General features: G+C 41.5%; 1 protein-coding gene across 1 annotated transcript in view; it reads right to left on the reverse strand.

Moving 5' to 3' along the window:
• Positions 1-4,574: 4,574 nt before the first annotated feature.
• The window catches only part of CCHR10.PART0H1orf52 (chromosome chr10.part0 C1orf52 homolog), a 170,716-nt gene continuing 161,712 nt past the window's right edge, over positions 4,575-13,578 (reverse strand). The window contains exon 3 of the mRNA XM_044086036.1: positions 4,575-7,367. Within this exon, the coding sequence (XP_043941971.1) occupies positions 7,297-7,367 (71 nt within the window). The 3' untranslated portion in view covers positions 4,575-7,296. The remainder of the gene's footprint in view (positions 7,368-13,578) is intronic.

A 13,578-nucleotide genomic window follows, 5' to 3' on the forward strand; every position in this document is an offset into this window, starting at 1 on the left:
TAAGTTGGGGATTCAATAATGGCTCCCAGTTGGCAGTCATCTGCAAACTTAGTGTTGGCCTGTACTTCAGAGAAGTAGATGCCAAACAAGAGCGGTCCCAGGACTGAACCCTGAGGTACTCAGCTTGTCACTTATCTGGAGCTGGATTTGGAGTCAGCTACTTTTACAGTGTGGGTTCTGTCAGTAAGCCAGCTGGCAACTCGAGTGACATAGGGATTAATGCCCAGCTTAGTAAATTTCAAGTTTCTGAAAACTTGATCTTGATCAACTGATAGGGACCCCCTACACAGTACAGCAATGGCAGGCAGTTTGACAGTATGTACAATATCTTACTAGGCAAGGTACATATGTCTACTTAGTAAAGGATAATTTCACCTACATACAGTATCTTTAACTATGATGTGGCTTGCTGTCATGCCTAGGAGTAAATTCATAAAAATGATTGCGAACTAGGGGGGTTATTATTATGTGGAAATTAGGGGGGCCAGGCTTCCACAGCTCCAATTTGCAGAAGCTTGCAAGCAACACTGTGTGAGGCTGGGACAAGTCTGAATATAGCAACAACTTAGCACTGACTGTAGGGAACTCTGTTGGCAGTAAGGCTTTTCCTACTGTGCAACACAGGTGGGAGAGTTTTTTGACAGTGCAAACACATTGATCATCTCTGTATGCTGAGAAACATAATAGCAGGGAAAAGGGATTGCTGACAATTGCAACACTAACGCTTTGTATGTGGCTCCAGTCCTGCAAGTTACCCTGCTAGGAACAACAGGTACTATAATTAATCTGTAATGGTGGATTGTGCATGATCAGGGAGAAAGGGGTACTCTGCATATGTACTCAATGCATGAAGTTAAATGACTGCATAATGGGGCAAGGCTGTATACAATTTCTTGCTGCACTGTATATAATTCTTCTTAAACTACTAATGGATTTGGTACTAATAATGCCTTTCAGCCCTGCTCACCATTTATAAATAGCACCCTTAGTTCTCAAACACTGAAAGACTAATACTCCTATGATTATTGCAAATAGGTCACATTAGTTCATCACACAATTTTTTGGATCTGAGCACTAAAGCTACAGCCTTTAATCCCCACCAGTACCAAAACATCCAACTGGCTGAATGAAAAAATAGTTAATAATGGAAAAATATTGAATAAATGAATAAACAGTTAATAATGGGAAAGTTGGGGTATGAATGGCTTGGCTTAAAAAGACTGGCCATTAGCCTGGAAGGTTCATAGGAGGTTACTAGGCTAATGGTCCTAGGGACTTTACAAGCCTAGCCATGTAAAAAACCCTGTGTACCATAACTGACCATAGTTAGATGGCAATTGTCAGCAGTGCGATTCTATGATCAGCACAGACTGCCCCTTTCCAAGAAGGGCATAGCTGCCAACCCCGGAGTTGAATTTATGTTCACCCATCCAAATGTCAAAGTTGCGCTTATAGACGGTCATTGAGGAGCTCTGCTTCATGTCATGTGAGAACTTATTCCAGAGAAGCAGCAATCTCTGTAAGATATATCTGTCTCTCCAATACGTTTTGTTAATGTCAAAGGCTAGATTGAGATCCCTGGAGTGAGTGAATCTGGTCCCACCTGATTTGCAAATGTGCAGCATTTCCATTAGGGCAGGGTCAAAGACTGCTCTGTAGACCAGGCATAGGTTGCCTCTCAGCAACCTGAATGATACAGAACATAGTGACAGTGCTTTCAGTCTTTTCATATATGACATGTTTTGAAAGTCCTGGAGTCTCTTGGTTAGAAACCTCTGTGGTCTCTCCAGTTGTTGTAGGTGTTTGGTGAGGTACATACAGAAGAGAGCATTGTATTCAATTAGTGGCTGATAGGGGATGAGTACAGCAGGGTTACAACATTCTAAGTCTTAGATGTGATGCCCTTATTTATGAGGTGTACAATCTAGAAGGCTTTCCTTACCACTATGGACACATGGTGATCGAAGTTTAGATTGCTATCAACCTGTGTTCCCAAGTCTCACACCACTGAGGTTGAACTTAGAGGGTTGCTATCTATATCATAATTAGCAGGGGCAACGTCTCTGCCAAAGAGGATAATGAGGTATTTTTTACATTTAGTTTTAGTCCGTGACTTTGGCACCAGTCATTTGACAGTGTCAGTCCCTTCTGCAATATGTTAACATCGTTGGGGGACTCTATGAATGCACCCAGTTTACAGTCATCTGCAAACTTAGCAAGCCACAGGCCATCTACTTTCACCTGGAACTGAGACAAACAGATACCAAACAGTACAAGGCCCAGCACAGATTCTTGTGGTACCCCACTGGTAACTGGTCTACTGATGGAGTTGGACTCCCCAACTTTGACAGTGTGCATTCTGTCTGTGACCCAGTTTGCTACCCATCTAGTGACTTATGGGTTAATCCCCAGCTGGAAGAGTTTCTCAATGATTCTTGAGTGGGAAATTGTGTCAAAGGCCTTGGCTAAGTCAAGATAGGTGGTACACACGGCTTTGCTCTCATCCAAGGCTTTGGTAACATTTTCAAAGAAGTCCACCATGTTTAATAAGCAAGATCTACCCTTGATGAAACAAAACTGAGTTGGGTCAAGTGTTTGGTGGTCGCCTATGTCCCTGTTAAGGTCCATGATGATTCTTTCCATGGCCTTACAGATGAGGCTGGTTAGGCTTATGGATCGATAGTTCCCAGGGTCAGTTGATGGACCCCCTACTGTTGCTGACCTCCACTCTGCCAGAACAAAGCCAGTGCTCAGGCTATGGTTAAACAGTGCCAGGTGGTTCCGTCCACTACGTCTTGTTTTACATTGTTTAATACTTGTTCCCATACAGGCCATGTTTTTAGCTTGGACACATCTGTATGACCTGCTCTTTGTAGATACTCAGTAGAGGACTGATGTCATGAATACCTTGAAGTATCGCTGTTGAGAACAGGGGGTGAAGTTTTTGCCATATCTGTCATCTAGCAGCTTAGCAATTTCCTCAGCTTCAGTATGAGTGGTACTGTCCACTATAAGTTCGGCACACAGTTGGGCATTCCCTTTTAGGTTTTGGAAATAGCAAAAGAATACCTTATGATTGTCTTTAGCTAGGGATACTAATTTAGACTCATAACTAGCCTTACAGGCTCTTAGTGAGTGCCTCCGCATATGTGGGTTTATGTGTTTTGACCTTATCTTGTATGAGAGGAGAGGTGTGTGTGCAGACAACCTGTTTGATGTCTCGTATGACCCTATAAGATCCTGTAACCTTCTATGATCCTATAAGAGATAAGTGAAGTATTAAACAATAGCAAACATTAGGGCTTTTGAATAATGAAACAAGGCAATTTAAGCAGCACATTATCTTAGTGGAAAATGTTAACTGAGAAAACAGTTCAAATTACAGTACAGTTATATTTTGTGCAGGTGATGCTATTATTACTGACAATAGTGCAGATCTTTGATGAATGACATCCTAAATATAACTTGGGCTTGATTAGGCATATTAATTGTCTTGTTAAAGTCCACTTAAGAAAAAAAAGGAAATAATTGTTGTAATTGATTATGTAAGATTGTACACCCTTCAGTTCAGTTTTTGTCTGTAATGCTTGCAAATTAATTTTAACAACAAACGTTTTTTTCCAGTGTTTGGTCATAACATTCTTACCCACGTAATCTTTAATTACATAGTAAATTCCCACATACTACAAAACTGAAATAGTTAGAACTAAAACCATGCACTGCCTTATGCCCTTGGTATTGGCTGAAAAGGGTCTCATAACCAGACCGTTTTTTTTTCATTTAACAACTCTACAGTTAGCATAAAAGAAATGCTCTCATTTTTCTTTACTAACAAAGGTAAAACTGAACAATGAAGAATGTCTTAAAGTTCTAGGCAAGTGATGCTTTCTTAAGAAATGTGTGTAGAGGTTTACAGTTCCTTGACTGGAGCAGTGTCCGTAGCTCAACAGATGGGGACTGACATTTTGTTCTGGAAGATCAGAATGCTGTGGTTTCTTTTCCATCACCCGCTTATCTGACTAATTTCTTCCCCATACTACTGCGGTGGTGGTGCTGCGGTAGCGTTGTCGCCTCACAGTAAGACGTTGTCCTGTTCGATTCTCAGCTAAAGCATCTTCTGTGTGTAGACATACGTGAATGGGCGTACCTTCGTTGAAGGTTGTGCGTCAGGGCTGGCAACTCGGCATGTAAAAATATACTGCCAATCATTAGCGGACCGGAGTTCCGCTGTGGTGACCCCTAACGCCGAATGACACAAACAAAACTAAGGACCTAAATTTACACCATCAATTCCTTTCTTTGCTGAACAGAAAAGTGAAGACTTGGTCATGGTTGGGGGGTTAAATGTGTATGACAGTTTGAAGCTTTCAGTGACAACCTCTTTCTCATCATGAGGTCCATTCAACATCACTGTTACAGGAAATGACAATAGTGACTCTGGTCTCTAAATAACCACTCCACAGTGATTTTGTCCATGCCTGCAATACTATAGAGTTTGCTGAAGTTATCAGACCAAGTTAATAAATGAATGTCTAAACTCTCCATTACAAGCAAGTAAAACTTCACACACCATGCATTATTACAGATCACGTTTTATTAAAATGGCTGTCAAAATCCAGCAAACTCAGTTGTCAAAATGTAATACTGTCATCAATGACAATACGCCTTACCTGAAATACTCCTTTTTAACTTATCTGTAAAAGCTGTTTCTTTGCTAATGGGCATTCTTCACAAAGTAATAATCTCCTTATATATTTACACCAAGACCTATGAACAGCAAAAGAATTTACTTCAAACTGGTGCACCACTGCACCTCAAATTTTAAATTGTGGAAAAAATGTAGGAAATGTACCCCATTTCTGAATTCTCTATTTAAATGGTTTGTCAAATATCTGCCAAACTTTTCTCTATTGTTAATATAATAAACTCACAGTGTTGTGCAAAGTATAATTTTTCCAAAATATCTGACCTAAGATATATTTTTGATAATGAATTGACATATACATATCGTAAAGGTAACACCATTAAGAATATATTAGAGAAGGGTTTAAATAGGGGCAGTACACAAAATAGCAAAAAGGAAAAGAAAGGCTTATACAAGTGTGGTAGTTGTAGTTATTGTTCATTTCTATCATTTGGAGACCATATATATTTGCAGGCTAGGAGAAAGAAATTAACATTAAACACCTATGCTAATTGTAATATGAAAAGTATTATATATATTGCAACATGTAAAGAATGTGAATCTTTTTATATAGGAAAAAAAGTGAAAGAAAACTGAAGCAGAGAATATACGAACACTTATATGAAATCAAAACAAAGAATGAAAGGAATGCATTATACAAGCATACTACCAAATGTAAAACCCTTGGTTTTCAATTTTTTATACTTGAGGTTGCTACAATGAATCCTAGGGGTGGTATGTGGGAAACACAAGTCGAATACAGAGAGTTATACTGGCAGCTAGTGTTGGATTCAGGTAAAAACACAGGGCTTAATGAAATGCTATCCCTAGCACCGGTACTTAAATTAAGATCTGCTAAGCTCTAAAGGGGATTATTTTTTTGTTTAAGTACCTGTACAAATAGAATGGACAAGTTTTTAGTTTGTGATAAACAACATCAATTTAGTTTTAAGAAGTTATGTGCTGAATATTTATTCAGTATTTAAATTGTATTTTAATGTTATTTTAAGGTTCACCACTGGAGGGGGATATAATTTTATTTTTCATTCTGCTAGGTTTCAAATACATTACATTAATTACTATTTCTTATTTGATATTTACTTTTTTAGAGATTTTAGGGTTGTGGAAGTTTTACAATATTTATATATGACATTATTGATGTTTTTTTTTAATATTTAAGGTGGTATATTTTTAATGTGTGTATTAATCAATTTAAATGGTTCTCTCACTGTGATTGGTGGTTTTTAAATGGTTTTAAATGTGGATGTGTATATATATGATATGGTGATTATAGTTCATTTTCTGATGAAGTTGAAGATGAAAACGTTCTATTTTACAACGTGCGTTAGTGTGTATTTATTAAACTGCTCGTGCTTTCTAGTGCTTCAAGCGTGTGGACTCATCTTATTGTTCGTGCTTTTGCCTGGTTGTGGTGCTTTTTCACAGTTTACTGTTGTGCAAAGTATCACATTGTACACTAATGAAGCACAACACAGAAAATTACAAAAAAAATGTGATAGCAATAGTCTACTAACCACTACAGTGTGACAAGATGGGTACATACTTTACAAAGGCTCTGGCCACTGAATTCTGCTGGAAATTGGATCATCATGGGGGTAGCCTGTCAGAAAAAGAGAAGCAATACTGCTACACATCGATGCAGTGATATGGGTCTCTACCATGAGTGAAGAAGCAAAGTCTCACCCACCCTCTTTTTTTCCTCTCACAAGGAAGGCACTACAGCCTACTGCAAAACAATGACACAAGAGATTAATGGCAGATGTGAATAAAAACAAGAAAATTTCAGTATGCAACATGTCATGATAGGTTACATCCTCATTACAGAAATGCCATTATTGCTCGTCAAGTAGAATACAACGCTGCATCAACAATCACACACTATTGCATTCAGCAGGTTACGGCATCACACATAAGGTGAAATTTCAACAAACTCACCAAATGATAGCTTCAGCAGCAGAAGTGATTTAAAACCTGTGCTGTTAAAGCCCTGCTATGGAAGACTGGCTAACCCATAGTGTTATAAAGCTGACGGAGATAACTACGCAACACAGCATCTCTGTGAACCAGCTACAGGCATCTGGGCTGGAGAAAGCCTACTGGGAATGACATTATAAATCCGTAGGTTTACTAATATTTAAATAAAAAAAAATTAAAAACACACAGCACTATACAGCAGTAACAGTACGAAAAATCCATGATGTACAGTTCCTAAGATGGCTCTTACATACAGAAACCGCCTCTAGAAAGAACCACTAACCAGTCATTTGCAGAAATGCCACAAGTAAAGATATTGCTTGAACAACCTAATGAAAATGGTATTTTAGATAAGTGGAAACAGCTCCAAAGAAAAATATTTTTTAAAATGGGGAAACGTATTTAAAAGCAACTTCCAAAAGACTGGTACTCTGAAGACAAAACAGGCTTTTCTCCATATTTCAGTAAGTATACTGTGTTATCTCTAAACACAGTTCTCAAATGTCCCATTTCACTTTTCTTTTATGTAAATGTTTGAAGTTCAGCAGGATATTGCAATCGGCAGGGTCCATTTCTACTACAACAATGTTAAACTTTGACAGATCTGTGTGTACACATCATTTATTTTTCTGCTGCACTGGATCGATTTTGCATTTTTTTGCTGATGATGGTTCATCACTGTCACTGTCTGTAAAATAAAGGAGTAGAAGTAAATTAGTTATTACAAAGCTATAGACTTGACTTTTCTATGTTTTATATATATATATATATATATATATATATATATATATATATATATATATATATATATATAGAGTACAGTTTTGTACCTACCATAAATGTAGATGTCCGATAGATATGCAACTGCAGTCATAACATATGGGTTGTCCTGCCTCAGGCAGCCCTCGGTCGGCCGGATTCCAAAGTCTGGGTCCGACCTCGGCTGATGTCGCATTTTTCTCCGACGTCAGAGCGGCTGGAGTATATAAGCATCAGCTGACGCCATTTTCTTCAGTGTTTCTTGCCCCAGATGCCAGGTGCCCTCCAAGGAAGGCTGTAATCCAATTGGAAGACAAAAACAGGATTCCAGACAAATAAGTAAGCAATAAACAGATACACCATAACATATATCCCCAGCTAAGAGAAACAGGGATAGGAGTGGACCCAAGGCATAGAGGGGTATGGAGGGAGGGAAAATCCGACTGCAGTTGCATATCTATCGGACATCTACATTTATGGTAGGTACAAAACTGTACTATGTCCTTCAAGAATGCAACTGCAGTCATAACATATGGGTTGAATACCATAGCTTAGCTGGGGGAGGAGGAATGCTCTAGGAAAGAGATGGTGTGGCAGTCAAACCCTGCAGGACTGCCGAAGCAAAGCCTGCTCTGGATCTGGAGTATAAAGGGAGATTGTAGTGTTTGGAGAATGTATGCACGGAGCTCCATGTAGCAGCTTCTAGAATGTCTTTTGTAGGCACCCCTCTTAAGAATGCTGTAGAGGTGGCTGTAGCTCTGGTGGAGTGTGGTCTGACATTGGCTGGAACATTCTTCCCATGGAAGGAATAACAAAATCTGATGCAATGTCCAATCCATTTTGAAATAGTCTGTTTGGAAATTGCTTTTCCTTGTACTCCAGGGGCGTAAGCTACAAAAAGCTGATCAGACTTCCTATTGGTCTTGGTTCTGTCCAGGTAGTAGCGAAGTTGTCTGTGAATGTCCAAGGTATGCAACAGTCTTTCCCCTTTGCTCTCAGGATTGGGGAAGAAAGTAGGCAGGTGGATAGCTTGATTTAAAGAAACCCTGCATACCACCTTTGGCATAAAGGTAGGGTTGGTTCTTAAGCAGACCCTGTCTCTGTGAAAGATTATGAATGGTGGTATTGCCATTAGGGCCTCTAGTTCCGAAACCCTTCTTGCTGAGGTGATTGCCAACAGGAAAGCTGTCTTCCATGAGAGAAATTGTAAGTCCACTGAGGCTGCTGGCTCAAAGGGAGGTAGAGTCAGTTTTTCTAGGACAAAGTTGAGGTCCCAAGCTGGCACTTGAGCCTTTCTTGGTGGCTTAATGTTCTCGATTCCCCTGAGGAATTGCCTTAAAGGATGTGAGAACACAGGTGGATCAGTGTTATATCTAGCTGAAATAGCTGAAGCATGTATCTTTATGGAAGAATAGGAGAGTCCATTCTGTAGCATATCTGCCAAATATTCCAGGATGAGTGGGATGTTCAATAATGATGCATCATGTCCCTTGCTGGTATTCCAAATGCTGAATCTCTTCCATTTTGCTAAGTAAACCTTTCTGGTGGATGGTCTTCGAGCTTCTGTTAATATCCGCTGAACTTCCTTGGAGAGAGATAGATTGAGGTTATTCATGGAATCTCCCAGGCTGTTAGCTGCAGCATCTGAAGGTTTGGATGCAGTGTTTTGAAGTTGTGTTGAGTCAAAAGAAGGGGCCATTGGGGAAGGGCCCATTTTTTGTTGTGACATATGCTCCGTAGTAGTGGATACCAGTGTTGCCTTGGCCAGTCTGGAGCTATTAGGATCCCCTTGGGCCTCTCTGCTTTGATCTTTAGTAATACTGTGGTCATCAGTGGCAGGGGTGGAAATGCATAGATTTTTAGGGAGTTCCAGTTGAATGAAAGAGCATCTATTTTCCAAGCTTGTGGATGATATGTCCTTGAACAGAATTTTTGTAGATGATGGTTGAGGTGGGAGGCAAATAGGTCTACTTCTGGCCTGCCCCATGTCGAGGTGAGTTGTGTGAAGATTTTCGGATGTAACCTCCACTCGTGTGGATCTATGAAATTCCTGCTTAGGCTGTCTGCCAGCACATTGTCTTTGCCTGGAACAAACTGGGATTGCAACTGTATGTTTAGGCTCAGTGATTTTTCCCAAAGATTCATTGTCAGTCTGCAAAGGGGTAAGAATGGGTGCCCCCTTGCTTGTTTATGTACCACATCACAGTGGTGTTGTCTGTCCGTATCAGTAGATGGCCTTGCTGAAGTTGTTGTCGAAAGGCCTCGATGGCATGCATTACTGCCAGCATTTCCTTTTGGTTTATATGCAGATGTGTTTCCTTTGGAGACCATTGTCCTTGTATACATCTGCCCTCCATGTGCGACCCCATCCAAGGTCTGACGCGTCTGAGGTCATGGTCTGTGTTATCTGAGGTTTTTGAATGACATACCTGTGTTTGCCTGGCTTACCGAGGCCCACCATAGGAATTCCTTTTGTAGGCATGGAATGAGCGGTATGGTTGTCTCTAGGTTGTTGCTGTGCTGAAACCATAGGCTTTTTAGGTACCATTGAAGCTTTCTCTATGTAGTCTTGCTAATGGAACCAGGAGAATGCAGGATGCCATGTAACCCAGGGCCTGTAGGAATTTCCTTGCAGTCATCTGGGTGAGTTTTGCCAAACCTTTGAAATAATGAGTTAACTTCTCTTGCTTGTCTTCTGTCAGGTAAGCCATTTGAGAGGCTGTGTCTAGATTGGCTCCTAAGAAGGTTATTTGTTGGGATGGCTGAAGTCTTGACTTTTGGAAGTTGACTGTGTATCCCAGAGCCTGTAGCAATTGTATGACATAGTTCAAGTTTTTTGTCAAAATCAATTTGTCGTCCGCTTGTATGAGGCAGTCGTCCAGGTATGGGTAAATTTGGATCCCGTGGAGCCTGCAATGAGCAATTACTGAAGCCAGGCATTTTGTGAATACTCTGGGCGCAGTAGATAAGCCAAATGGCAATGCTGAGAATTGATAATGCTCTGGCCCTGCAAGAAATCTGAGGTATCTTCTGCAGCTGTGTCTGATAGGGACATGCAGGTATGCCTCCTTGAGGTCCAGAGTAATCAGCCAAGACCCCTTGCCCAGCATGGGAAGGAGTTGCTGTAGAGTCAGCATTTTGAACTTTGGTACTATGAGAAAGGTGTTTAATGCGGACAAATCCAGTATTGGTCTCCATTGAGTTTCTTTTCTTGGAACAAGGAACAGTCTTGAGTAGAACCCCTGGCCTTGTTCTTGTTGTGGAACTCTTTCTATTGCTTTGATCTGAGCAAGCAGAGAAATTTGCTTGATAGCCTCTGCCCTCTGGTTTTGTGGTAGGTTTGGCATGCCTTGTTTTCTTGGTAAGGTATGAAAGTGGAACCTGTAACCTTGGGTCTATAATGTCCAAATTCCATTTGTCCTTTGTCAATTTGTGCCAATTGTCTGAAAACAGAGATCATTTTCCGCCCAAGGGAGCTTCTATTTGCTCCTTGGTCAGCGGAAGTAGAGGAAAGTCATTGAGATTGTCCCTGTGGGGCAGGGGAGACCCCTGTGTCACTTCTTTGGTTTGCTGGTTGCCATTGCCGTCCCTTGTAAGAACCTCTGTATTGTCCTCTTCCTCGGCCACGCCTGTTTTTACCTCTTTGAAATCTTTCAGGATTAGGAAAGGACCAGTTTTTAGAAGGCCAATTCCTGCTGAATCTGGGTGGCTGAACCTGGAGGAAATCTTTGACCGTCTGAACTGATTTTGCTTTTTCCTCGATGGACTTTAACACATCTTTAGGATTAGCACCAAAAAGCTTGTTCTTTTCCAAGGGTGCATCAAGAAGTTTTGCCTTAACATGATCTGGTAGAGGTTGTTCTTTTAACCATGCATGTCTACGAATGATCGCCCCTGTCATAGCTGCCCTACATGAAGCTTCCAGTGCATCATATCCACACTGCAGAAAGTGATTGCTGACTTGCTGAGAATTATGTACAGCTTCCTGCAAAGACTTCCTGTCTAAAGGTTCAGGAGAGGCCAAAGTTTTCTGTAAATCATCTAACAGGTAATCTTGATATTGAAACATATGAAAGAGACAATTCAGAGCTCTCATAGATAAAGTAGTGGAGGTGTAGACCTTTTTCCCCCATCTCGCTAATGAGTAGGAAGGCAAAGGGTTTTTGGAGGTGGATGCTGAAACCCCTTTAGGTCCCTGAGAAATAGTTTCTAAATCAACAGCATGGGCCCTAAAGAAATGAGAATGTGTTTCTGGGACCCTATAATATCTGTCTGGCTTGGCTGGAGCAGGAGGAAGAGTATCCGGGGTAACACTGGAGTCAGAGTATAGGTCATCCAAAACATCAAGCACAGGAGGAATAGCCAGGGGCCTGTGTTGTGGCGAATCAGAATATTCCTGGCCTTGGCTAATAAAATGTTCCCTCATGGTATGCAGAACTTCCCCAAAAGAAATGTCCTCAGGAGGGGAGGCCGAGGGGATGGAGTCCTCTGCATCCGAGTCCTCATAGGTCTGGAAGAGCTCTTCCTGGCCATCGGAGTGAACAGAGTCCTCAGAATCTTCATCTGACGGGATAGGGTCAGAAGGTTTAACCCAGGGCCTTTTATCAGAAGGAGGCTGGGATCCTCTCAGGATGGGCCTGTGAACCTCTAATCATGGAAATTAAGTCTGCGGCCATAGTCATGATTTGTGTTTCAGGAGTAGGCTGAGGTAAGGCTTTAACAGTAAGATGCTTGGTCTTGCTGGCTGCCTTAGCACGTGTATAGGCCTTAATAGACATGACCATAGGAGGCCTAGCAGCTCCACGTGCAGGAGTGACCTTATCTACAGCAATGGTCTCGGGCATTTCCTCGGTTTCAGTATCCGGAGGAAAATCTATAACTGGCGTCGGTGTGGCCTCCGGTATCGGAGGTATCAAAAATGCGGTGTCTTCGGTTCGGAGCGGTGAGATAACAGTCTCAGGGGGAACCGGAGCACTCGCGGTAGGTTTTGGCGTGGAGTCGGTGGAAGACGTGGGCCGAGGATGTCGGTCCCGGTCTTTTCGTTTCTTTGGAGTCTGCGATGTCGGAAGTTCCGACGGCATAGTATAAGCAAATTTATCGCCGAAAAAGTCTTCGCCCGGCGCCTGAGAGTGCGCTTATTGAAGCGAGCACAGGCGACACAGGCCGAGACGTAGTGGTCTGGGCCAAGGCAAGGAAGACAGTAAGAGTGGAAATCCTTATGAGGTATTTGTTTACCACAAGACAGACAATTGTTAACTTTTTCAGTAATTTCTGACATCGGCTGAGGCAAGAAAAGGTCCCCAACGGGGTACTTAGCTTTTTTTGATGACTTCGGATCGAAGAATACAGGAGCTGACCGACCGGCACTTGCGAACCGCTTCTGCTTCGGGCACCGCGCGGCAAGAAAGACTGAAGAAAATGGCGTCGGCTGATGCTTATATACTCCAGCCGCTCTGACGTTGGAGAGAAATGCGACATTAGCCGACGTCGGACCCAGATATTTGGAATCCGGCCGACCGAGGGCTGCCTGAGGCAGGACAACCCATATGTTATGACTGCAGTTGCATTCTTGAAGGACATACACAATTTATTTGATTAATAATGGATGGAATGATCTACAAGACATTCCCCTACTCAGCCATGACTCAAATCTGAAATCTGAAAGCATACAAACTAAAATAATGTTTAAATTCAATCAAGCAATAAATATGTCAAGGTAAAAAAAAACTGTAAACTAACTACAGTATACATCATACGTGCAGCACAAGGCATCCACACAAACTACATACATTTTAGTCAGGGATGTCTGAGTGGACCAACATCAGCTGCAGTACTATACAGATGGCACTCGAACAGAATATATCTTAATCCTTGTAATAAAGGCTTCAAACACTGCTAGTCTACCAAAGTGGGTAGAAGGCTACTGCACAGCACAGAGGTCAGGTCAAAGAAAGCTCCAGCCTCGGACTTGGTTCAGGGTACGTCTACATGAAGAAAGGAGCTGGGGAAGCAAATACTAAGAGGCTTCCCTTATACTTTTAAAGTAAATAATATATAAAATGCTTCAATCACTTCCCGGTCTTACAAGATACAATTACAAATGGCCATGTCAAGAACTATGATTTAAGATGAGAATGAAC

This window comes from Protopterus annectens, chromosome 10.part0 (genome assembly GCF_019279795.1).
Source record: "Protopterus annectens isolate FY-2018-M chromosome 10.part0, PAN1.0, whole genome shotgun sequence".
Classification (NCBI taxonomy): Eukaryota; Metazoa; Chordata; order Ceratodontiformes; family Protopteridae; genus Protopterus; species Protopterus annectens.